The sequence below is a fragment of the Ammospiza caudacuta genome, chromosome 1 (assembly GCF_027887145.1).
Source record: "Ammospiza caudacuta isolate bAmmCau1 chromosome 1, bAmmCau1.pri, whole genome shotgun sequence".
NCBI lineage: Eukaryota > Metazoa > Chordata > Aves > Passeriformes > Passerellidae > Ammospiza > Ammospiza caudacuta.
In genome coordinates this window covers 55,093,880-55,121,217 of record NC_080593.1, presented here as the reverse complement: position 1 = coordinate 55,121,217, position 27,338 = coordinate 55,093,880, and the positions used below count along the sequence as shown (strand labels likewise).

The window sequence follows — 27,338 nt, the reverse complement described above, 5'->3', positions numbered from 1 at the left end:
GGCATCTCCCCTCAAGTGGATGCTGTAGTTTGCAGCTTTACTCAAATTTGCTGAAGGAGTTATAATTAGCTACAAAATTCAAAGTATCAGCAAATTGAAAGTATTGATTTATGCAGGCCATAGGTAGGTGAAACAGAGGTCAGCCAAGAAATTTATGATCCCAGAATAGATTTGCTGCTGCCATAGCCAGGTAAACTCTCTCAAAGCAATGAGAAACCCCAGCTTATAACTGCTTCAGATGCCATGACGTCTTCTTACATCCTCAAAGTAAAAATTCCTCTTGCCCCAGAATATATGTATACACACTACTACACCTGTAAGTGTGATTTTCCCAAGTGTGATTTTCAGAAAGCTGTACAATGAGCAACAATTTAAATCCAGGCCCATACAGAGCCAGTACAGAGTGTATATGTAGTAATAAATCTTGTGTTAGCACAGTGAACTGGATTATATTTAACCTGCAGAGCCTCACCCTGCTACAAATAAAATTGGCATGAGTAAAATCAGATCTTTAAAAGCACTATGTTACTAAAATTTGATATCAAGTTCATCACAATCTGCAATAGGCATAAATCCTAAAATATTATGATGGATGTAACTGACATTTCTTAATACATGGCTCTGATTTGAATTCTTTAAAAATAAAAAGGTTTTGTATTGAAACAACTTAAAACATCAAAAAAGGCAAATGGAATAAATGGAGCCTTAGTGGAAAGCTGGTTGACACTGTTTTTGGCACATTTCTTCCTGCTATATGTAGATGGGAATAATCCACATAGTTCTGTATATCTCCATAAGGTCACTGATAGAGTAAAATACCTCTTAGTATAAGTATGAATCACAAGCAAACAAATCAATGAAGGATTGTCCCCCAGATTTATGAAATACATATCAACCACTGTCTTTTCTTTTGAGGGGTGAGGAAGGAAGAGCTCTATCACTCCTATGTTTGTCAGAGGACAAAAGACCAGTGAGATTCCCAGATGAGAGTACAGGCATTTTCTCATGTCTCTAGTAAAGTTAGCTACTGCAGATATTATGGACCAAGCAACAATACACACTCACATATCTAGGTTTAGAAAAAAAAAAGGTTTTGAAATTATTATGCTCTTTAGTATCACTCAGGTTTACATAATATAAAGAGTAACTGGGTTTGATATTCTACAGTAGACATACTCTTCTGAAAAATATTCACACTAATTGTGAATCTTAACAATTTTGTCTTTTTTTTTTTTCTAATACAGCTATAAAATATTTTATGTCAAACACATCAGTGTTGATTTTGATACATATTTGAACAACCAGTCGTTTCTCCCTCTTTTTTAGGTTGTGGAAAGACAGTAAGATGCTTTCCCTTTAATTTTAAACACGTAGCCCCACTAAAAATAAAATTCTCATATGGAGGCACTGGCCCTTGTTAACTATTGTGTCACTTTAGTCCTTTATCAGTAGTATCTTGTGGGTATCATACACAGGTTCTTAACTGTATAATAAATTATAAGTGCTTTAAGGCTGAGTTCTTTAATTCTCATAGCATCAAACAGCTATCCAGCCATCTGTTTGGGTTCAATTTATATTAAATTTGAGTGTGCTTACTCTCCATATTGGCATAAAATTATGTGAAATACTTTTTTAAAAATCATAGTACCTAAATAATATGAAAAAGTTAATTGTAAAGGATATGAAATGTTTTACTAAAACTTTAGATAGGAGTTGTATTTTGTTGTGGGATGACCTACAAAGAAAAGTTTGTGTGTGTCCCATCCAGGACAGAAGGAACCTCAAGAAAATGTGGTAAAAGCAGGGAACTTACCCAATGGTTTTTTATCTTAACCATATATTGCTTCTCTAACAGCTTCCCATTGCACCCAATATCCCTTGGCAGAGCAGTGTCCAGTTAGTTTCCCAATGATTCCAGTGACTACTTTCTTTCACTTCAATGGATGCACAGTCTGACCATGTGTCAGTATCAAGTGTTTGACTTTTACATGTCCCTGATTTGTAACTGTTAACAATGTTATTGTTGTGTGTCAAACTAGACTGGCCCCAAAGACTTTGTGCACAAAAGCATTAGGTTAGGGATAGGAAAATTATGTGCTCTCAACAACTTACTTTGCTATACCATAAGGACCACACAAACTGTGTTCAGGGTGAAGATCTGGGTGAACACAAGTGTTAACTCACTGTCCTGCAGTGCATAGAGATATACACCTGCTCAGGCATGGCACTTTCCATCCTTCATGGGACCTTCCACCAAATGAAGGCCTGGAGAACTCGTTTCACTAGGGGAGACACTGGATGGAGATAAGATACAGACAACAGAGCATGCTTTTCCTGAGGAACCTAAACCTGTACTCTTTGTGTCTCCCCAGAGTCATGATTTCTAGATAAGTGAAGGGTACAATTCGGAAACTCTCCAAATCACAATTGAATAAGTGCTAGCAGCATAGAAAGGCATGCTCTTACCAACAACTTGAAATTGAATGAGAAAGGCAGTGAGAACTGAGCTCTGTTGAAAGTCCTAGAGCTTAAAAACCTTGGACAAAACTTACTGTATTTTTAACACTTCTATTAGTACAGCAAGTAAAAGTGCGATTGGAAACATCTGTTCACTACTGGTATAGCAAAAGCTGGCTTAATGTAGACAAAACCTGTTGGTATGTGATAGTATACATATCTTAGGGTGGAAATGGGTTTGTGACACTTTCAGAAAGCCTTTCTACAACCCTTTGCTATTTTCATTTTTTTTCTCACAAGACTTAACAAAAAAAGACAGAGATCCATCACAATCCATCAGATGTGATCTTGGTTTTTTTTGTTCAACATGTAATGATAACAACCCCTCTGAAGAACTGAAAATAACCTATGCTTCAGAGTGAGAGAGGAGGAATAGCAAGTGCTTGGCATTTGAGAATGACTTCACACTGCCTTCATTTTTAGATCCATTCAATGTGCAAAAGATGCATTAATATGTAATAAAATTTGCTTGATCGGTGACTGCTTCTATGCAAGTAAGGAATCTTTCTGTATAAAAGAGTGCAAAAAATATCCTTCTTTGAGTCAGAGAAGGGAAAAGTCTGAGTCAGGTTGGTATGACTACTTTGAATCCCACTAACACTTCTGATAACAGATGCTACTGAGCAATCCAACACCAGTATTAATCACATACTTCATGGTAAGGCTTTGGTAGGATGGGCTACTGATGGGCATTAGCAAAACAATATTGGTGTAAGTACTTTGAGACAAACTGGAAATGGGATATTAGAGGGAAAAAATTATTTATTGCTCACAAAAACATGGCCTTCAGAGAAGTGACTTAGCAATCCCAATACTGCACAGTGCCTCTTTTAAAATATCATTTTTCATGGGGTATACTTTTAAAATATTTTTCCAGATAAACACGGCCTACAGAAAAAAGCCCTCACTACAGAAATCAGTATGATCCGAGTTGAAATGCTGAGAAAAACACACTGTACTCAAGTTTGCATTTGTCCTGCAGTCTGTAAACATGTGTTCTTCATCCAAAATATTTTTCAGTCCATATTTGAACCATATTTGGAGCTTGTTCCCCTCCATCTTCCTTCAGAAAGTGCTAAGTCATGACTTTTGGAGGAATGACTTGTTTAGGAGTTAAGATGCCATTCAAATGGCATGTGTGTGTTTGCCACCTAAGGGTTGCCTGAATTTCTTCCTGATTTGCTTCTCAGCTTGGCTGTCAAATCAATGCAGATTCTCAGCCAGCTTCTGAATTACTGTTTATTTTTACCCTTATATGAAACTTTGCATAAGCAATGGTGACACTATGTTTACAACAGCTATGTTCTTGGATTGATAGTACAGGAAAACATAATGCCAGGGCGGTGTTAAGAATAAAACCCTGTTCAGCTCTGCAAAATATAAGTGAAGCTGGTCTTCTCTGAAACAGGCTTTTCAGACCCTAGAAGCACAAATCTCATATGAGGGAATTTTTTTTTAGTACAAGCATAGGGAGCAGGAGTAAGTTGAAAAGCCCTGGGATACAAACAGCACCTTGACTTCACTGAATCTGGAGTGACAGCACTGCTGGGCTTAACCCTAAGGTGACAAGTTGGGTGAAGTTCCTGTGAACTTAGTTGGAGGTCCTGATAAAAACATAGCTTATGAATGTAGCCCATTGCAGGCTCCTTCAGCTTGCACATTTGCAGTTCTCAGAGTGCCTAATCACTGTCTTAATTATTGGGCAACTTAGCTCTCCATTTCACCTTCCCTGTCTTTTAGTTTTTCTCCAGATACCCAGCACTACCTGTGTGAGGTGCTGTCACTTTATTCCCAGCTTTCCCCCCACGCAGGGAGGACCTTGGTCAGCCCTGCAGACCCTGAGGGGATAAAGCCTTGTTCCAGCAGCACCATCTGTCCCTCCTCTCGTGCACAACAGGAGACAAATAAAACAAAATGAACATTCGGTATTCTTTCATAGCCTACAACGTTTGGAGGCTCAGAACTGATTTTTAAACAATCTGAAGTGTGCAGCTGGGCTCACCTATCAAGTAACAGAAGTCAAATAATTTTTTAAATGGCTTTGGTGGTTATGTCTGCAACAGCTTGTGTGGTGAGATGTACAAGAGAAAGGGAAAGAGCAAGCAGTAAGGAGAGGACGACAGAAGAAGAGAGAGAGAGAGAGATAAGGAAGGAAAAGGGAAGTTAAACAAACATGAAGACACAACTTTCCTGATACTAACTCTGCCTGCACATTTTGGCTGAGACTTAAACAGAACAATGTTTAGAGATATATTATCAATAAAATCATATTTTGGTAGTCTGCAAGACTGTCACATCATAAGGAGTATATTCATTTCTTTACTAATAAATCTAGAAGCCATTGGAGAATAGAGAAGGAGGTCTGTGCCATTTTTTAAAATCAAAGAAATTTCCTTGCACTGTTAAGATTTCCAAAATTCTTTAAATCCAAATTCCGAATTTTCAATTCATATCAATGCATCTCCAAAGCACTGCTTGTTTTTGGCCTTCAGCTAACCATGGACATTAACCTTATTCTGTTGTGCTTGTTTCCCACTCACTGCTTCACATAGTATGAATCCACTCCTTTACCATTTCCTGAATGTGTTCTGCAGGGACGATGCTGTGGTAGAAGCAGCCAACCATCCTTTGCCTGTCTTCAGTTACTACTGTGCACTTTTCTCTCAATGAGTTTCTCTCCTGAGCAAGATAAACCATGGGAATGGCTGTCCTAAGCCTGCCCCAGATCAGTCTGCCTCTAGACTGAGCCATGCTCTTGTGCCTCTCTTCAGGCCTCAGTATACCTATGAACTTTGGCTTATGTTTCCTCTGTGTTCCGCCTTTCATCCACAGCCTCTGTCTCCCCTGTGATAAGAATTTTGTTAGTAGAGATTTGAAAAACATGAGGCAATCAATTAAATTATTTCCCTTCTGATGACCCTCATTAACCACTCCTTATGATTTTTACAGGACTAAAATTTGTCCCATAGTTAAAATTACTGGCAACATTATTTTGAAAAAAAATATATCGTACTCTCCAGATCCATTTCAGCAGTTTCTCTTCTGTACTTAAAAAGTTCATTCAAACTGCAGAGGGCGGCTTTATCAGTGTGAAAAGATAACACCCACAAAAACTAACAAGGATTTAGGTTACTGTGAAAAATGCGTATTTTATGATTCCCTTTTCACAAATATTAAAATGAATATTATATGCATTGTGTTAGAAAGTAATGCTGTATTAATTCTCTTTAGTAGTGTGCTAAATATAGTTTTAGGTTATAAAAAATGTTACAATAGAAACTATGCTAGGTAGGATACTTTTTTTAAAGAAAGGACTCACAGCAAGATAGGAGCCACAGGGCACCTAAATCTTTCCAAGAAAAAAAATTTATTGCCCTCTAATCAGAAGAAACTAACTTCTTCCTGCCTTGAAGGTGCTGTTAGGATTCAGAGGAAGAAGTTGACAATGATCAGACAGAATCCTGTATTTGAATGGAATTTATGCATCATGTATGAAGTGTATAAATATGCAACAGGCTATTGCTTTTAAGGGTTAATCCTTTGTTAACGGGGGTCCTTTTTCGGGCTCCTGCTGCCCAGAAAGAGGTACCTGGACATCCGTAACTCTTTGTCTCTATTGTCTCATATTGTCCTGATTCAAATTGTCCGAATTATTATTACTCTAATTGTATTACTATTTTTATAATCATTTTATTACTATTAAACTTTTAAAATTTTAAAAACAAATGATCGGCATTTTTCACAGTTACAATAGCAAGCTGAACAACAGGAAGCCTAGTTTAAATATAAGCAACAGCATCCACACACAGATCTGTGCAAGTTTAAAAGGAATATAATATTTTAATTTATTCCTCTGCATGTCCTACATGCAAATAAGTCTTTAAACTTTTTCCTGGATCTAAAAACTAATGCATGCATTTTATGTGAAAAATCAGGGTCATTTTTCAGCTCTCAAAGTCTGAGTATTCTCCACAGGAAACAGACTGCCTACATTTAATCTTCTCTGTATGCAGTGTTTCATCTCCTTCCTTAATGCTAAATATGTATTAACCCTTGTACATGTAGGTCCTTTAACTGGGCTTTGGTGAGCCATAAAGCATGAATCATCAGTATAAATAACTTTCTCATGGCGTTACAGACGACCACCTACCTCTGCTACATACTGCTAACCCCTTATACTTCTATAAAGACACAACTTAAATGCTTACCAATTATCACAATCTAGAAAGAAAATTCAGATTATCGGTATTCTTTAGCAACTTTTATTTTCTCAAACCTCTACTTCATTAAAAATACATTAAAATAGTGTTTTAATGTATTAATTTTTAATGCTTTAAATTTAATGTATTAATTTAATGCTTTAAAAAACATTAAAAATAAAACCTAACTCCTAGCATGTTTTTCAATTTATCCTGGGAAAAGTAGGATAGTCAGTGTCTTTCAAGCATGTGCAGGCTCACATGTACATTTTCTCCACTTTCATATCACAGATAAAGAGGACAGACTGCAGTTCATAGACTGTAGCACTGGCCTCTGTATCTGTACAAATCAGAGCTTTAGCAATATTGTGGGTACAAAGAAGTGGGGTTAGGAAGTGAGAAAGCAGAGACTTCCAGGGAGCATCAAAGGAATTAATCTGCTACAGAAACAGGGAGAACAAGGCAGAGGATCTTATCTGGGGGTAAGCAGGAGCTTTTTGTCAGAAAAGAAGTAGTAAGAAAAAGAAGGTATAACAATAAAGAGTAGTAGCAGGGCACTGGGAGTTTGAGCCCAGAGCCTTGAAGTGTGGTACGATCCCTGACTTTTTTGTGACCCTGCCCACTGAAAGGCCTTTGAGCATTCCCACTATCCTACCAACATTCTGAGAAACTGGCTATACAGAATTTGACCAACTAAGTGCTTGTCCACACCATTATTCACTTGGTTTTGTCCCCAGTTCTGCAGAATCTCACATGAGCTAATGTCCTACAGATAATGAAGAATAATTATTGAGACAACAGAAAGAAAGGTAGAGCCACCAGGAAGAGGAACAGGGTATTTCCTGCTTAGCTTTCTCACAGCACAAGCAGAAATGTGTTCCATGTGTCTTTATGGCAGCCTAAGTTTTACCATGCCCTCTTAAACAGATTAATAAATTTCGAATAGCAGAGACTCAACATGACCAAACATGACACAGTTGCTTTCCAGAGTTGGTCATTGGTTTATCATTCTGACCACTACTGACTAACTAGCTACTCATTAATTCTGGAATAAATGATTTAGAGTTCGAGAACAGCAAAGATTCAGTGTCACACAGCACTGATGCTGATGCCACAGAACATTTAGGGAGGAGTGACCCAGCACTCGAAACCTCTGGACTGGAAGCTCCTAGCAGCTGAGTTTGCAGCAGAGCCCAATGAACTAAACCAAACAACTGCTCCCTAGAGAAGATGCCCTCTGTATTGAAGCAGCACAGCCACCTTCTTCTACTCCTTCTCCCTGCACACTGCAATCCCTGAGGTGAGTGAGGGTACTGGCACAGCAGGCAGTGACTGCTGCCTGATCAGGCTTTGGGTGGGGCTGAATCCCCCTGTGCAAACTTTAGGCAAGTGAAAAATCCTAAATCCTGCCATCTTTAGGCGAGTTCAGGGAGATACAATCCTTTTCACATAGGCAACTGCAAAAAATGTGTTAAAGGGCATTTTTCACTCTTTATTTTTGTTTTCTCCCAAGGTCAGTATACTGTCCATCATCCCACACTGGCTTGACAAGCCATTTAGAGAGGCTCCCCACAGCCTGGACAGGTGTGTTGCAGGAAAGGCAAGCACAGGCATACTGCTCTCCTCTCCATGCTCACCCCCACCTTATACCTAGCCTGCTTTTCTCTGCCATTTATCTCCACTGAAATATCCTGCTATGACAGATCTGGCCAGTTTTCTTCACTGCTCCTCCTAGCCAGTGGATAAAACTTGGGCCACTGAGCTGAAAAGCAACTTGTATTCTCCTTTCCTGCCCTCATCTACTGCTCTCTCACCCTTTGCCATCTACAACAACTGGTTGCACCAGGGTTCAGAGCACATCCTAAGAGGCAGGCACTGGTGATCAATCCAGACCAGAAATTCCAGCAATTTCCAGATACACAGGTTATCACCACCTCAGCATTTCTCCTCTATGTGCCCATAAAGTCTCACTCTTAATAGTATCACAACAGGAAGGTGGCATGCACTGTGCAGTGTCTGCAGACCACTGACAGCTACCATGGGGCAGTGCTTGTCAGAAACATTAGGTTTTAGATAATATAACAATGACAAACAGATGATCTGCTAGATGGGCAAGATGTAGTGAAGAAGGCAGTCCAGAACCAAACCAAACAATTTAGCAGATTTTAAAAAAATTTACTTTATTTTTAAGATAGGATTTAAGTGAAGTTTAGAGAGAACAGTAGAGGAAGGGACCCATGCTAAAAAACTAAAAAGGAAATGAGAAAGAATAAGAGAGAAAAGATGAAACTGTCAAGCAAGAAGAGAGGATGAGGCCACCTTGATAGTAATAATGCTTCAGCCAATGAACACAGAGCTATGGACCCCCTTAACACTTAAGAATCAGCACTTCCTTGTCTTGTGGAAACTGAGTAACAATGAGAAAGAGTGTATTATGTAACAACTTGCAGGATCATGGTTAATACTACATATATGGGGAAAACTGGGAAACAAGAAATAGATTTCCTTTACAAAGATTACAAAGCAGGGAAAATATCATAAGAGAACCTAACAGGAAGGAGCCTTGGGGGTTTTCTCTCCCCTTTCTTTCATGCTTTGTACCCAGAAAACCAAAATCTACCTCTACCTTTTAACCTGTACATTAGAAACTAAAATAAGTGAAAGCAATCAATATTTTATTAAGAGCTACTGTTTCACCTGATTGAAAGAGTCATGTGATAACTCCAGTTAGATCAGAGGGAGTGCTGACAAAAGATGAAAAACACTTCTAAATTTTGAGGCAAGAAGAAAGAACACGTTCCTCTACAACAAGGAAACTTGAACTGCAAAAAAAGACATTTACATTCTATGAGAAGAGAACTTTCTGATTGGAGGTGCCTAAACAAAGGTACAGGTCAATTTAGGGAACCTGCAAAATCTCCACCATTACAAACTTTAAAAGGCTGGCAAGAAAATAATTCCTGAGGAATAATTTTAAGTACAGTTGATTCCACATTCATTTAGTAGGATGGCCAGATGACCACCTGCACTCCATTCTTTCTATAATTTCTATGTTAAAAAAAGAGAACTAAAAAAAATTTCCTTTAAAAAAACGAAATTCAAGTTTTCATTATACTTGACCCTGAAGATAGAAAAATATCATCTGCATAGTTTAGACCATTCTATCCATATGAGAAATGATTGACTTGTTATTGGTTTTGTTTATAAACACAGAGATTAAGAATTAGCTCTTCAGAGGTGGAGTTTCCTCATCATTTTGTGTACTTGTGCCAGCAGGGCCCCAAATGTCAAGGCCTGTCTTAATACTGTAATGACTTGAGTACAAAACATTTTACAATATCTGTGTGGCCAACATTTTAAATCATTAGACAGCAGTTGGCTGTTAGGGACCTGCAGCTCCCAGAACCATGTCATTACATTGCAAGCAGGTCAGCACAGCTATAATAGATGTAGCACGCCTTTCACAATAATATTCTTCCACATACTTGTCTCCTGCCTCAGAGCACATGTTATTAGTTACAGAACAGAACTTGTACAGAACCACAAAATTTCCTTCCAAATGGAAGCTTACTGTTTCCTTCATAGAATCTCTTCCTTTACAACGCTTGTAATGCCTCCCAAGTTCCCATAAACTGGAGTATGTACTGGCTTAAATTTCAGATGAAACCACATACACTACTGACTTAGACGTTAAAACACCAAAACCACATTAGCTTGATTTTCAGGAGCTATGCAAGAAATGCCCAGGAACAAACCTTACTGAAATCGAGTTTCGGAAATGTTGTGACAGCACCAGCTGGGTTTATTATGAGATGGTGTCAAACCCTGGAAGAGACCTCTTGGAGATGTGGTCAATGAACCCATGTCTATGAGCGTTGGAGAAATTTGCTCAGACATGGCTTAAAGAAAGAGGCCATGAAAATATACAGCTGATGGAAAAGTAAAAGGCAGCTGTAAAGTAGCAGTTCCCAAGCCTGTTTCTGTAAATAACTAGGTTCTCAGGCACATTTTTATAAACAGCAGGATTCTCAGACAGTCTTCTCATAACAGGTAAACATTCTGTCCTTGGCTGTTTTGGGAACAGACATGGAGGTTTTGAGAACCCTTCATATCAGGGTGAGAACACAAATCTTGTTTTCAATAAACAAACCACAGGTATTGAAAACAAAGGGAGGGGTTAGTGTTTGCTCTGTAGCCTATGGTGAGCTCAAGTTTTGCAATATGTATGATCTTAATTAACATGGTTATAAAAACGTACCTTTTGGATCAATAAATCTGGAGTTCGATGCTGATCAACAAGGATGGGTCGTCTCCCTTTGCTTTCAACATATGAGTGTTGAAAAGGCATTTGGACAGTGCCCTTAAGGCCACGCTTTCACTTTTGGTCAGCCCTGAAGTGATCAGGTAGTGGGACCGGATGAGTGTTGTAGGTCTGTTAAAATTGAACTATTTTATTCTACTCAAATCCATCTTCTTCTACCTGCTCCTTTCCCTACCAGTACACACTGGGGAAATCTCTGAAGACAATTCTTTCCAGCCCTGCACTAGCAGAAGGTACTGAATACCCATAACCATCTCCCAGCACATGCTGCCCAGAAAGAGGTACCCGGACGTCCGTAACTCTTTGTCTCTATTGTCTCATATTGTCCTCATTCAAATTGTCCAAATTATTATTACTCTAATTGTATTACTATTTTTATAACCATTTTATTACTAATAAACTTTTAAAACTTTAAAAACAAGTTATTGGTGTGTTTTTCACATCTGCCTGGACGAAGTGAAGACACGGGATTTATACCCCCAGTTTTAATGCGGTTTAGAAAGGTTTTTGATACTGTCCCTCAAAACCTCCTTCCAGACAAGTTTTCCAACAGTGGGATGAGCAGGTATGCAGTGCACTGGCTGAAGCATTGGTTGAAGAGCAGGGCTCAAATTATTGCAGCAAACAGGACATGTGGCTGGTGACCAGTTACCAGTGGTGTTCCTCAGGGCTCAGGTCTAGAGGCAGCTCTGTTCAGTCTCTCCATCAGTGATCTGGAGGCTGCAGGGAATGTGCAGATAGTTAGGTGATGATGCCAAACTGGGAAGTGCTGCTGACTCTCCCATGGGATAAGAGGCTTTGCCTTGCAGAGGGACCTGGATTGATTGGAGTATTGAGCAGTCACCAGTGACATGAAGCTGAGCAAGACCAAGCAAATGCTGGATTCTGCACCTGGACGGAATAATTGCAGGCACAAGTCTGAAGTGGGAGAGGAATAGCTGGAGAGCAGCCCTGCAGAAGGGGGTTTGGGGGTGCTGGTTGGCAGGAAGATCAATGGGATCAGCAGTGTGTGTGCCCTGGCAGCCAAGGGGGCAAACCTCATCCTGGGGTGCATCAAACACAGCATCAGCAGCCAGCCAAGAGAGGTGATTATCCCACTGAATTCAGCGCTGGTGCAGCCTCACCTCGAGCACTGGGTGCAGTGCTGGGCCCCACTATTTAAAAAGGATGTGAAGGTCCTTGAGCATGTGCTGAGAAGGGCACCAAAGCAGGGGAAGGGGCTGGCAGGAATGTGCTCTGGGGAGCACTGAGGGCACTGGGCTTGTCTGGTTTGGAGAGGAGGAGGAGGCTGAGGGGTGACCTCACTGCTCCCTACAGCTTACTGAGGAGGGAAGCAGAATGGGAGGTGCTGAGATCTTCTTTCTCTCCCAGTCCCAGGACACATGGGGAATGGCTCCAAGTTGTGCCCACTGGGAGAAGTTCAGACTTGACAAGAGGAAACATTTCATTACTCTGAGGGTGGCCAAAACACAGAGTAGGCTTCCTAGAGAGGTAGCTGATGTCTCCCCCAGCCATGCCTGTCACTGTTGAAGAGGCATTTGGACAGTACCCTTAAAGCCAAGCTTTAATTTTGGTCAGCCCTGAAATGGTCAGGCACTAGGGCTAGGAGGTCACTCGGTCTCTATGCTATTCAATTACAGTGGCTGGGCTTGTCTTAGGTTGCAATGCAAGATGTAACCAAAAGTATGTATTCTATTACCATTTGTTAAAACCAAGTGGGGCAGCATTCTTTAACTCTTCCATGACCCATCCTCCCTCCAGGGGGATATCTTCTCTTAATGGGCCATTGTACCTCACTGCAGGACTGGTAAAATTACATCATCCCATTGCGAGATGCTCCAGCCAGGGGGAGGAGCAATCCTACCTAGATAAAATCTGAGATTTGGAACACCCCAGTCCACCTTCTCCCACTGGATTCTCAGAGGAAGACCAGATCCATCTACACCACCCTGGACCTTCAGAGGAAAACTACACCCTTCGACAGGATCACTGCTTCAACAGAACCACATGTGTCACTCCGGGAGGACTGCAGCCACCATTTAATAGGACTGCTACCAACACCCTGACCAACCCAGTCAAGTTGTATACTGACTCTATTATTGTTTTTGTACTACTGCATTTTCTTTTAATTTTCCTACTAAATTGTAGTTCTGACTTGGGATCCCCTGCTGGTTTGCTTTCAACCAGCACAACGTTATAGAAGAGAGGCCAAGGAGATAACTAGTGTTATACACTGGGTTATCAGCTTAAATGGATTTTTCCAGAGGAACCTGGGGATACAAATTCAGCCTTTTCATTCAAGTAACCTTGTCTTTAGAATTGACTCAGTCAACCTTGGTTACCAAAACATGTATTCTGGTTTCATTTTAAATACATTGGTATTTCATTAACTTTTATGGCTGGGATGTAGTCTCCTAAATCAATCTGGTCCTTATAAAAATTTAATCCAGTTTGTTCAGCTGACTTTTGGCAGATTTTAACAGATGCTGAAAGCTCAGCATGTCCACACTTCCTGCATTTTGAGGCAAAAGTAATTGAGGAAATGTGATGACCAGAGGATTTTAATAGATGGCACACTCTGATTCAAAATCAGGGTGCCAGGGCACATATGCTACCACATAGAGCACCATCACCTGGATGATGTGAAAAATAGAGTGTCCAATCATTATTTCCAAATAACTCTTAGATTAACGCTTCTAATGCAAGAACAAGATCTGGCCAATATGAGATTTTGCAGTTATTTAGCTTTTATCATATAAATAGTGACTAGACACACACACTACCTCACTGTACAACTAAAATTTCTCCTAGACAGCAAGATACTGAAGATAATGGTGGCATTATTAGAAAAATAGTTTACATAAATGAATCAGAGATTGCAGAATAAACTGAATTCAAAGAGATCCACAAGGACTGAGTCCAACTCACAGGTCTGCACAGGACCATCCCCAAGAGTCACAACATGTGCCCAAGAGCATTGTCCAAACACTTCTTGAACTTTTTTAGGCTTGGTGCTGTGACTGTTTCCCTGGGGAGCCTGCTCCAGTGCCCAACCACCACCCTCTGGGGAAGAACATTTTTCCAATATCTAACCTACACCTTCCCCGATGCCACCGCAGGCCATTCTGTCAGCTCCTGTCACTGGTCACCACAAGAGAAAAGATCAGTGTCTGCCCTTCTCCTCCTCATGAATAGGTCGTAGACTACTATAAGATCTCCCCTCAGTCTCCCTTCTCCAGGCTGAAGACACCAAGTGACCTCATCCAGTCCTCATATTTGAAACTTCCTGTCAAGGCCCTTCATGACCTTTGTTAACTCTCCTTTAGGGTGTTCTCTAATAGCTTAATATCTTTCTTATATTGTGGCACCCAAAACCACCCACAGGACTCAAGGTGAGGCTGCAGCAGTGCAGAGCAAAGGGGACAATCCCCTCCCTTGCCCAGCTGGTGATGCAGTGCCTGATTGTACCCAGGACATGCTTGGCCCTCATGGCCCTCACATTCAACTTCCTGTAGACCAGGACTCCCAGGTCCCTTTCTTCTGGGCTGCTTTCCAGATTCTTCTTCCCCAGTCTGTCCATACATCCAGAGTTGTCCTATCCCAGGTGCAGAATCTGGCCCTTTCTGAATTTCATATGGTTGGTGATTGCCCAGCCTTCTCATTTGTCAAGTTCTCTCTTCAGGGCCTCTCTGCCTTCACAGGAGTCAACAGCTCCTCCCAGTTTTCTAGCATCTGCAAACTTACTTAGAATCCCTTACAGTGCTATGCCTAAGTAATTTGTGAAGATGTTGAAGAGCACCGGGCTGAGGATGAAGCCATGAGGAACCCCACTAGTGACAGCTCACCAGTCTGTCACCCCATTGACTGTAACCCTTTGATAGCAACCTGTGGGACAGTTGCTTACCCACTGCACAATGTGTTTATCCAGCTATGAGCTGGACATTTTATCCAGCAGGATCCTGTGAGAGAAAGTATCAAAAGCTTTACTGAAATCCAAAATGAAGGTCTATGTTATAGAGCCACTCCATATTTTTAATACATCTGTTGCATCAATAAATAATAGAAAGCAATGCAAAAATGCTTTATGAAAGCATTGATATATAAGAATACATTCAGTAAACTGAAGGTGCACAAATCCAATATAAGCATCAAGATAAAAACAACTCAATGTATTTAAAATCTCTTTAAGCCAGTGTGATATTACACTGGACAGCACTGTCACAATGCTGTCCTATTCACACCATCAAGAATCAGACCAATCATACATTTTCAACTCCTAGACAAAATTTACTTGTTGTCATCAAGTACCCAAAACAAACAAACAAAACTCAATCATTCCCATTTGGGGCCTGTTTTCTTTTGTTTTTTTTTGGTAAAGTTTCTGCAAAAATAATGAAGGATTTTATGTTATATAGACATACATGAACTCAAAGCTAACCAGAAACATAGACATGAAAGAGTATACATGCACAGCTCATGCAATAACAACACATGGGCCAAGAAGGAGGAGGCAAGTATACAGAGCTACATGGTACTGTGACCCACTCTGTGTCAGACCACTGGTACTATGACTGTGTGAGGCCACTAATGTCTTGTAAATAACCCTGTCAATAAGCAACTTGCAGACCACTGACATAAGAAATTAACACCGCAGATACTATAAGGAAGCCAAAATTGCCAGATGCCTGACTGATACATGAAAGTCAAACCAGACAAATTTCCCCCTTGTTAGCATGATTGATCACCAAAGTGGAGGTGGAGCAGACCATCTGTCAGAGCCCAACAGCATCTTTCGTTTGCACCCAAGGCACCCATCAGACTCAAGGCACCTGTCCTGGGGCTGGTGCATGAACAACCTTTGAGAAGTACAGGGTATCTCAGATATTCACATTAAGATGTTCTCTCTAGTATGCCCACACATTTCTGTGAGCAGGACTCCACACATTGGAACAGACACAGCTTGAAGCAGTACATGTGATTACAACTTGCACCAGTGCTTTTCCAGATGGTTAATCATAACCATACTGACAAAGACACAAGGAAACAAACAGTATTTTTAGGCCTCGACTCCAACTATGAACTCAAGTCAATTCAATCACACCATAAAGTCATCAGATCTCTTTGAACTATTACAGAGGCTTTACGTGTTTTACCTGAAAACAGTTACAGGCCAAACCTGCAAGAATGGAAACACATCATGACTTTGGTGTTGAAAAGTCTAGTACTTTATAACCTGGTGAGCTAGACAGGAGTATTTGAAAGGGAAAATTAATCACTAGTCTGTGACAGCCTCAACTATTAGATTTTTAAATAATAACGCAATTATGAATAAGACATATTAATTACTGCGTTTTTTTCTGCCGCTGGAGCTCCACAGAATTCAATGTGTGGCCAAAAAGAAAGTGCGGATTTATGGGCAGTGAAGTACAAGAAATATGCTAACAAAATAATCTTTCTTAATTCACAAGAGCCCTATTTCCTAAGCTGCATAACAATACAGGATATATGATAGAGGGGTATAAAGGTTTTATTAACCCTCAAAAGAGATGACTTGCAACACGTACTGACAACTATGTCTGCAAAACTCATGCTGGCAATAGTTATATTGCAAACTGTACTAACAGCAGACACACCTGCTACACACAGTCAAACACAAATGCTTTTCTATTGGGCCTAATATCTGTATCTATGATTATGTTTTGAGATACCCAACAGCTACACAGGAGCTATTTGTGCGGAACATTTATACCTATCAGCTTTCATTAATGAAGATGAACAAAACAAAAAGTGGCTCGTAAAGCCCTCGTCTTTGATCAGGAACTCCTGCAAATTCTCCCTGATTCGCCCGTTGGTCATTTCCAGGCTACGACGGCACTAGAATCGGGACCGACTGTCATAAGCAGCACAAGCTGTCTGTCAGCTGCAGGACACTTCGACCAGCCCCATGACATCCTGAGCAGCTCCCCAAAACCGCAGCAGCCGCCGAAGGAGGCGCGGGCTGCGCCAGCCTCCGGCCCCCGCGGGCTCCTGTCATCACACGCAGCGGTGTCTGTCACGCCGCGGCTGCAGCAAGGCGGATCGCCGCAGCCGGGGATGAATCGGCGCGGATATTAAAGGAAAGGCAATCCTCTTAGGAGGGCTGGCGGCGGGCGGTGAGGCGAAGCGAGGCGAACCGAGCCCGCGTTCCCCGCGCGGGCCGGGGCAGCCCCGCGGCCACGCCGGGCGCGGAGCGGCGCCTCCCCCGCGGGCAGCCCCGCGCCGCCTCAAGGGCGAGGGAGCAGCGGCGGCCTGGGCCTGCGGCAGGTGCCGCCGGCAGCGCCCGCAGCGCCGCAGCCCCGCGCTCGGGAGCCGCGGCCGGGGGAAGCCGGGGCAGCGCTGGGTGAAATGGGTCAGTTACGTAACCAGGCCGGCGGCCCCGGCCCGGCGCCCCGCGGGCACGGACCGGGGGAGCTGCGGCGGCGGGCGCTGGGGGCGAGCGGAGCCGCATCCTCTCGCCGACCCCGGGCACCGCCGCCGCGCTCTTCATCCCCCTCCGCCCCTTCCCAGCAGTTCCCCCGCCCCGGAGCGCACCTTCTCCTGGGCGCGGTTGAGGCGTTTCTGGACGTTTTTGGCGAAGATACCTGTCTTCATGTCGGCCATGGCTGGTGGTGGGGATTAGGAGGGTGGGGAGAGAAGGCGGGCGAGGCAGAGCCCGGCAGCTACGAGCGGCAGCGGCGAGGCAGGAATGGAGGGATGGAGAGGAGGAGGAGGAAGAGGAGGAGGAGGGCTTTAGAGGCACAGCAGGGAGAGGCGTGGCCACCGCCGCCGCCTCAGGTGAGGCGCGGGTCCCCCGCCTTGGTCTGGCCCCGGCCCCGGGGAGGCGGCTGTCGGACCCCGCAGGGCGGGTACCGGTGTCTGCTGGAGGTGAGGCAGTTCCTCTAGATTGTAAAACATATCCAGAGGGATAATGGGGATGAGGATTTCTAGAAGCGCAGCTGATGGCTGCGTCCACTACTGGCACAAGCCTCCTTGTACAGCCGGAGAACCATAGGCACCTGCTTACTCCCTAGAAGCTTCCACGAAGTCAGAGTCACTCCCAGGTCTGAGCTCCTTTAACACTTTTCCCTGGTTTGGGGGCTGCAGCATCACGTGCAGTAATGGATGCTGCGGTTGAGGGACCTGCGCCCCCCAGCTCGGCCTGAACGGGGCTTCCTGGCACAGCCATCAGCTGTTCTGCGGTTACCATGCCCGTGCTGCTGAATGTGCTACGCTTGCCTTGCCGTTCTTCTGCTCTCGACATCCTCCTTCCATCCATTCCTCACTCATTTCTCAGTATAGCAACCAACAGCAGTAAACTGGTTCCAGACTGGTTTTGTGGTTTTGATCTTATTTCTGAAATTACAACTTCAAGTCAAAATTGAAGGGCAGTCATAAAAAAAAACAAACTCTGTCCTCCCTGACACTCAAGCACCCCAAAATCTTCTTGAGATCATACAGCACCTGTCACTCAAGGTTGGCAAAGTCATCCTTCCTAGATACCAAGCCCCAAATTCACTCCTGGCATTTATTTCTGCTGTTTGCCCAAATGTGGAGTTCCTTGATAGGGAGAGTAGAAATCCAGCAGTAAACAGAGCAAAGCAAGACAAAGCAAAACACTGAAACTCAACTCTCTTACCCTGAGCCTGTATCCTTCTATGGGGAACTGTCCTATTTTCATAATACTTTTCATTGATTTTTCAAAACACAGATCAGAACGTCTTCTACTGCCAAAAGAAAATGTCTCATACATTTAGTGAGTCCAGCTGTGCTTCCTGAGCCTATGTATTTCTGACATGTGCTGTCCCACATGTGCTTGACACATTTTCCTGTACTATTAAGAAGTTGATTTAGCATGCCAACTGCAGCAGTAGTAATGTTTATTAAGAGTAGGTACTTACTTAATTCTCATGTTAATACTATTTTGAAAGAAAAAAGTAATCACACCAAAACTCCAAACCCAAAACTAATGCAGAAAACCAAAGAAAACATATCACAGCAATCAAGGAAATAATTTTGTCTAAAAGATTACGATAGTGTTTTACAATGCTGTTAAACTGGTGAAAGATAAAAAACAAAATCCCTGTGTGCATAGGGCTCCCAAATTCTTTGAAGTATTTTTTCACATCTTCAGAGTATCTCTTTCTGGGAAGTTTGGCTTCTGATTCCACCACTTTAAGAATTATTTTAAAAAATCATGAAAAGAAGTGCTCTTAACTGATTACTCATGCATTTTCTTCACCAAAGGGTAACAAAGGAAGTATTGGCAGAACAGAGTGCATTTGGTTTCATTTGGGTTAGGAGAGGGAGGGAGGAAACTCTCTTGTGCTTTTTAGATTCCTCTTGTCTGATATAGTAGTACAACCCTCATCACCAAGCCCAAAAAAGGTTTTTTATGCCAGTGGGTGAGGAAAATGAAGATGTATACTCAGTCAGACAGCCAGTCTCTTCCTCCTCAGTCAGTTGTCCTGCACTGGCTTTGCCACGTTTAATGGCCTTTGACTACAGCCAATGCTTTTTCACCAGCTAGTTTATCAGTGTGTGTGTGTTGCTCTCCGTCAACTAGATTCTGGAAAGTAATTATCAGCAAATGATCAGAATGTTCTCTCCATACTCTCTGTCTGTTGTATATAACATTCATTGTAATTAATACTTCAGAGAAAATTTCTCCATTAAGATGTCTTTCAAAGCAAATTTTCCTCTGTGCATTGTTCATGCTTTAATCTGAAATAAATGATATTTAAAAATGAATAATCCTTTACTACAATTTACCCGATTTTCTCTCTATTTTCTTGTAATTGCTTATTTGGTGCTATTTTAAAATGAAATTTTACTTTAGTTTCCCTCCTGAATAGCTGTCATTCATAAAAAACGCTCCTAAGGGAATGGTGATTTTTCAATATAAAATCTTTAAAAGGGAAGGGAAGAAAGTAAATGTAAGTACAACTGCTATGTCACCACTTTTTCCAGCTGTTGATTCCTGTTCAACCAAAATGCTAGTCAGAAAAAGAAGAAATCTGGATAATTTCTGGCTCATCAACAACACGGTTTCTCATCACACATTTTATCACTGTAGACCTCACATTGGAGGTAGAAATGAGATGGGATGCTTGTTTCTTCAAGCAGCAAGCCTAATCCTTCCTGTCCCTTCTACAACCACCTGACCCTTCCTCACAGCACAGCCAACAGACTCTCACCAGCAGGCCCCGACTGTCCTCACAATGAACCCTCCTCTCAACTGGCTAACCCACTCTTCTATAACACCCATCCACACTGGACATAGCTGTGACCCATTAAGGGCAAGGCTGCTCCTCCTCTTTGGTAATTAGAACAGCTGCAACTCATCAGGGGCGAAGTTACTTGCAATCCATTCTCCTGCAACCTTTCTCCTATTCTGATCACTCTTTATTTGTATAAAGCAGTAAAATTAAAAGACACTGGTCCATAGGAGTAAATTTTAAAATACTGATGATAGAAAAAAATGGCAGGCATCTTGCAGCCATCTCCATTGCAATAATAATTAAAATACAGATATCAATTGCTGCAGAGTAACAAGAGACTTGCACCTTTACAAATAACAGCATATGGACACTCAGAATTCGCACTACAGACATGGCAAATAAAAGACATCCCCATTATAAGCACACCACTTTAGTATTCGGTGAAGTGGAAAATTGGAGTGGGAAATGATATTGCAGGACAGCCTGGGAGTTGAAGTCACACTGTAGTGTGGTTTGGGGAGGCAGAACGTAAGGAAAAAAATACAAGACGAGATGGGACTAATAGAATAGCAAACGTGGGAAAACAATATGAGAAAATGAAAGGTTTCAGGTGTACAGGATTTGAATTTTAAATCTTTTACATGTGACAACTTGGTACTATACTTGTGATTTAGGTCAGCATGTAATGGGCAGCAAAAGACTGTCTAAATTATCTGGGCAGTTTCTGTAAGTCTTGCTGACTTTTGGATGTGAGTCAGAGAGGGCAGAGCTGTCTGTCTCACTGAAAAGGAAAGTAAGGAACACAGTGGAAAACATGCATCAAAAGAAAAATATTTTCATAAAATAAATGTAGTTCTAAATCCTGTAAAAATCTAGGAAAATTTTAATAAACATCCTAAATTAAAACCCATACATGTTCTATATTTTAATATTTAGACCCTTTTTTTTAATAAAAATTATTTTTATTGAAGACAAATACAGATTTTTAATTTTTTTTTACATTTTCCTTCTTTACCCTACCTTCAGATCAACGCCTCTCATCCATTAAAGTGCTAACATATGTTGAACTGGTACTTACATTCCACACAGAACACCAGTTACATCACGGGAAAGCATTTTACCTGAAAGGTACCCTTTGCTTTCAAATTCATTATTTGAATCTGAAATTTTTATTATTTGAATCTGTATCTGGCTTCATATAGCTACATACAGGTAGGTGGTGTTCAGCAAGGGCCTCACTTTTTTCCTCTGGAAAGTCTGTCCTGCTGACTTCAGTCAGCAAATTTCTGGGTTGACACCCCAGGCTCCGAAACTACATAAAATGAGCTTTCGTTGGGAAAGTATGAGTAATGAAGGGCTGCAGAGCTCGCTCACAGAATGAGCACCAGTGATGTTTCCATAAGAAATTAATTCCATGGCATGGATGTACATGCTGGACTTCTGGGGGAGGAGGTTGTGTTCCTTCCCTCCTCCACGTCCTCTTCCCTGAAATCACAGGAAGTAGATAAATTAACTTCAAATAGAAAAAAACCCCAAAACTTCTGGAGAGAGAATTCCTGGAATTACTGCTGCCTTTGGGTGAATCTTTTCAGGTATGGAGCAGTGCAAGTAGATAAGAAGACATGACAAGAAATCAAAAATCCTTTAGGATTGGCAGGTGGGGTTAGGAGGAGTGAATAACTAATATCACTTAGTTAATACCAGCCTATTTTACTTTTGACACAGTTGGTGTCAATAAAATACAAACTTAAGGAAAAGACTAGGGTGATAAGAAGGACAAGATTTCTTGAGATCCAGGAAATGAGTTTCAGCATGGACAGAGCTGCAAGGATCCGCAGTTCCCTCCCTCCCTCAGCGAGGATAACTGGCAATTTGGACCTGTTGCAAAGGGGCCTGTGCCAAGAAATTGGTTTTCTATTCATCATTTAGATGGCAACAGTGCCTTGATAGGCTGTGCATACAGTACTGATTCCAGCATTAGGAATGAATGCTGATCAAGATACTTGTGCTCTGTCCGGCCTCCTCCCGATGCTCTTTGTGATTAAAAGTACAGTGAGCTACATAGAAGATGAATTTTGGAGAATTATACTGATAACATGAGCTGTTCCACCTAAATAGGAAAGACACCCACCACACAATAAGTACCAATCTCTTTTAGCCAAAATTCAGGCTTCCTTAGTCTATCTGAGGTCAGCATCAAAAGATCATTGAAAATTGCTTTTGAAAAATTGGGACTTAAATGTGCTTGGCACATTTTATCTTCTCAGTCAGAAGAACACAGGCCAGAACCAGAAATATCTTCCTTTTTAACTGTCAGGTAAAAGGGACAGACTTTCTGTAGAACATCCTTTGGATCTTCCCTGAAAGAAAAGTCAGTCTCAGTTAAAAAGTTTATTTGTCCATGTGCAATTTTCCATTTCCCTCTTTTTCTCTTTCCCATCAAGTACATTTACAAAATTCCTAGTATTTACAGTATTATCTAGAAATGCACACCTTTTGGTTTTCATAACAATAAAAACTAACATTGTGACAGTTAGTCTCTCTCTTTTTCCATTTTTCTTTAAAGCCATTCCAGCACAATCTTGCCTTTTATTGGGGAATGCCTCACCAGTGGTGAGTTTCTCTCTCAGGTTAGGCACTTGAGAAGGGGTCTTTGCATGCATGGCACCACTATGATTCCCTAAGCTACTCTTTGCTCATGAATTGGCTGCTAATGGCATCATGCACACATCACATAGCATAATCTAGCCTCTATGCTTTTATTCCTAGTGCTAACACACACTTACAGAGTGCCATTGCTTCCACCACTTATATGGGCTAGAAGGAGGGATGTAGCAAAAAGATGTGCAGTCCTAATCTTGAATTTTTTAGAATTTGGAGAAAAATGACTAACTGTATCTATTCTGTGTGAGTGTCCCTAATTTAGAAAGGCCATGAAAAGATAATATATACATGTAAAATAATGAATACATTTATGTAATCATGAAGGTCATACAATTAATTTTTTTTTCTTCAAGAAGATAGATGCATGTAAACCACTGTGAGTTGATTGTGCTGGTTTAGTGTCTGACATGTAATTTTCTAAATATCAGAAATTTTTCTTCCTAGTCACTTGAAGCTAGACTGTGGAGGCCTCCCCTCCTGCAGCAGTTCTTCTGGCCTTGCCACTCACTGCTTTCAAGGAAGCAATAACTATTTAGAGCAACCAGGGACCTGCTTGCATGGATACAGAAGATGGCTTGCAAAAGCAGCACTGCCCAACTCTTGCTACTAGTGCTAGATGCATCAGGCATGTCCCAAAAAGCCATGATCTGCAAGGGATAATGTGACTTCTGGCTACAGGAGAGGCACTTTCATCATGAATACCATATAACATAGCAAAGAGTTAATCCAAACTTCAGAAAGGCACCCCTGGAGACTCTGTCAAGTTGTAGGTTCTGCTGCTTTAAATCATGTAGTCAAAAGTCAGGTTTTAAATCTATGCATTCTCCAAAGATGATCCCAGCTGTTGATTATCAAGGATCCTTATTCAACTATCCCCACTCTTCTTTCTCAGTACATTATTTGCTTCTAATTGAGTTAGATTTGTCCTGACTTCTCTTACAACAATCCATAAATTTTTCAAAGGAATCCCAAACTGAATTTGATGCCTGTCCTCCATCAAGACTTTGGGAATGCCAGCACTTCCCTTATCAAAATTAGGAAGAGCAGCACACTGAAAAGTTGCAACATACATGTCTCTTTACATAAAGAAAATCTTTCATTTACAGCGGCTCCAGCTATATTATTGTTATTATTATTCATTCCAGTGGTGTCCTAGACAGATGCTGTGAGAAGTAATCCATGGAATCAGATAAAATAGTCTTACCTGTAAGTGGCCTGGCTTGCTTAAGAGATTCTTATTTAGCTGTGGCTAGTGTAGTCCTCAGCATATATGAAAAGCTGTGTTCCACACCTCTCTTGTTCTGGTGGGGTTTTTTGTTTTGTTTTTTTTTTTTTTTTTAGCTTGTTTATTTTGTTTTGTTCTTTTTCCCCAGAAAGGTTTCTGCAGCATTTAGAAGAGCTACAAACAAACAGCGGGGAGTGGAGGCAAAATAGTCTTTGCATCAGGATTAGAGCAGAACTTTCTTTGGTCCTCCCCCAGTCTCCATTTCTGATCTGTTTCACCTTATTGTAAATGTATGCATATTAAACACTCCACTCATCCAGTGACTGTCTCCAGAAAGAAATTTGAACTATTTCTATCATTAGATGAAAAGACACTTTGGATGCTAACAGTTGCTATAACAGTCGCTATAGGAACCAAACTCTTCCTAGTCCTTGGCATGCAAGACTGATTTTTCTCACACTGAAAAGAAGTCTTTAGCTAATAATCTTATGCTAGTCTTATTTTAGAGGCATCTTTTTGCAGCTTCTTGCAGCTTTTACCAGAGGCAGCCTTGTTAAAAATGAAAATTGAATTTCAACACCTTCTCTTTTCCTTTTCCCCTCTTCAAAACAGTGTTGAGAAATGTTCACAGATTGCTACTCTTCTCTCTGTTGTATCTCAGAAATGACATGCAGAAGACGAGAGAGCTAACTACACAATAATATCTCCTGACTGTAGGTTTCAAAAATGGGCTTTCAGAAGGAAAGCTTTTGGTAAATCTTAACTACCAATGAATTAATAACCTTGACATATCCATTAATTTTTTTTAACTGCAATGCCTTTAGATGAATGCATCTTGTATAATCAATAATGAATGCATTGCTGTGTAGAGAAAGGTCATGGACTTAGTATACTACTCTGTAGTCCCTGAACACCTGTAAAACAGGGAAACTAAAATAAAATCTGTCATACCAAGGAAAATGAGGATTGAGGTTAAAAAGCAGACTGAAGGTTGAGGCAGCTCTTCTTGGTGCTGTTCTAGAAAAAGGGTTTTCTGTAGATGAGGTAAGGATTTGCAGAAAATACATGAGCAGAACCTGCTGGAATATTTTTCACTGTGCACAAGTTTCTCTTCCCCTCAGTGTAGCTTTGTTCAAACCCAGTATTTTCAAGTACCATCCTACTTTTCTTTTGAAGCAGAAGATCTAATCATGCCAAGGGAAGAATTCAATTCAAGGGAAGAATTTTCAATGTCAAAGAAAGAAATTTTAATCAAGGTTAGTGGAATAGTAGATGAGCAATAAATAAATTTAGGAGTGTTAGTAGACTGTCAGTAATCAATACATCAGAGCTGACATGCACCAGTTGACATGCACCTTAACAAGGAGAACGAAAGGACTGCTGAGTAGTGGTGCAGCAGTGTGGATCAAAGCCACGACAGACACAAAGCTAACTGTTGCAGTATACTTTGTATTCTACCCATGAAAAAGTCTTTGAAGCCTGCACCTCTTCTGTATATCAAGGAAAAAACAAGTTTCTTCTGATTTTTCTCTACATGTCTGCCAAAAAAAAACCCTTCCTCCTGTTAGCTAGTATCTGCTAAAATAAGATCCAAAAACAAGCTTAAAAGTTAAGGATATTTTTGAAAAGGAAGAAATCTTCTTGGGAAATCTATTTTCTCATTACATCCCCTCAGACTCGGTGTAAAGTTGACTTTCTCTTACTCCACCTTGCTGGCAGCAGAGAGAACTGAACTGAACTGTCTGGAGCTCCATTTTGCAGGAAGAACTCAAGTGCCTGAACCTGCCCTGAGACCCATGTTGAGATGCTCATGGGAAGAAATCCATAGCATGACCAGGCACTTCTGTCCTTTCAGTTTAAACCCTGGGACAGAAATAGGATTAAAAACTTGGAGGAAATATTTTAATAATATTTTAATGTCTTAAGAATTCATGGGATAGTTAGGGATACCAATTTTGTTCATGAGGACTAAAGCTGTTAACCATTCATACTGAATTTCCCCCCAAAATGATCCCTCCAACCTTTGTCAAATAGACTTGGAAGGCCAACATACTCAGATTTCTGAGTATGTAAAACTTAAACTGTAAAACTCAAGAAATTCTAGCCTGATTGCATATTTTTGGTCTATTTGTAGGATTTCCTTGGGACAGTGGGGAAGTAAGATCTGCCTAATGCCAGGAGACTCCCTCATAGTCTTCACCATAGCCCTGTAGAGCGCCATACTGGGACACGGGTTGTTTTAAAGCTGTTTATGAGCTCTGTCAAGGCTGCCCTATGTGTGCAGGCACCCGCTGAAAATCCAGGAACAGCTGTTGCCACAGACTGCAGAATAACTGTCCTCCAGACTGCCGCTTACAGCGCTCTCATGGGATCTGAGAGACAAGGTTTTAAGCAAGTCCCAAACCTCGTACTGCCCTTTGCAGAGTAGATGCTCCAAATGCTAGACTATTACTAGACAAGTGGGTGGTAGCAATCTCACCTCCTGCTCTTCCTACCCAGAGAAGAAAAATCATGATTTAAGGCATCAGGTGCTGAGTCCTGGTTTCACAAAGACGCCTACCTACGCCCATGTTCACATGAGAAAAACATCCCCGTCTCCAGAATTTCTTAGCAACTGGCAGAAATGCATCCACAGTCAGAGTTTCTGTGAGGAGCCTGTTTTCAATCCTCATTCCCAGGCTGGGGCCTTGCAGAACCTGAAGTCTGAATATGATGAAGTCCAGCTGCACAATCTGGGCTCAGGCTCTCGAGATGTGAAGAGACATTGTGAGAAAGCACATTGGCTAGAGATATGCAAAAGAAAACATCAGGCAAAGACAACTTCATTGAGCCTAGGGTGAGCAGCAAATAAGGAAATTTCACTGGAAAAACAGTCACCTGGAAAGATATTAAATAAAAGGAAAAAACAAGGACTACGAAAAGATAAGTGAAGGTTCAGCCCCTCAAAAGGTGGAATGGAGGCCTGTTCTTGGCCTGGTAAGATTCATCCAGTGCTTTACTGGGGTGGTGGCTCAGCAACCCCCCAGTCAATTAGACAGCAGTGAACTGTTTTGCTATTTGTCCTCTGTGTGTGGGATATTCTGTGTTTAACCCTGCTGTTAGTTTCCCTCTGCTTATGGTTAGAGCTGCCTGAAGAGAGTGAGTCTGGGCTGCATAGTTATTGGGTCTTTTCTTCC

General features: G+C 41.4%; 1 protein-coding gene across 3 annotated transcripts in view; it reads right to left on the bottom strand.

The window, feature by feature from the left end:
• AMPH (amphiphysin) overlaps positions 1-17,765 on the bottom strand; it is a 123,551-nt gene extending 105,786 nt beyond the window's left edge. For all 3 annotated transcript variants that reach the window (XM_058802894.1, XM_058802878.1, XM_058802886.1), the window contains exon 1: positions 17,608-17,765. In XM_058802894.1, coding sequence (XP_058658877.1) covers positions 17,608-17,676 — 69 coding nt within the window. In that variant the 5' untranslated portion in view covers positions 17,677-17,765. The remainder of the gene's footprint in view (positions 1-17,607) is intronic.
• Between the last annotated feature and the right edge of the window lie 9,573 nt (positions 17,766-27,338).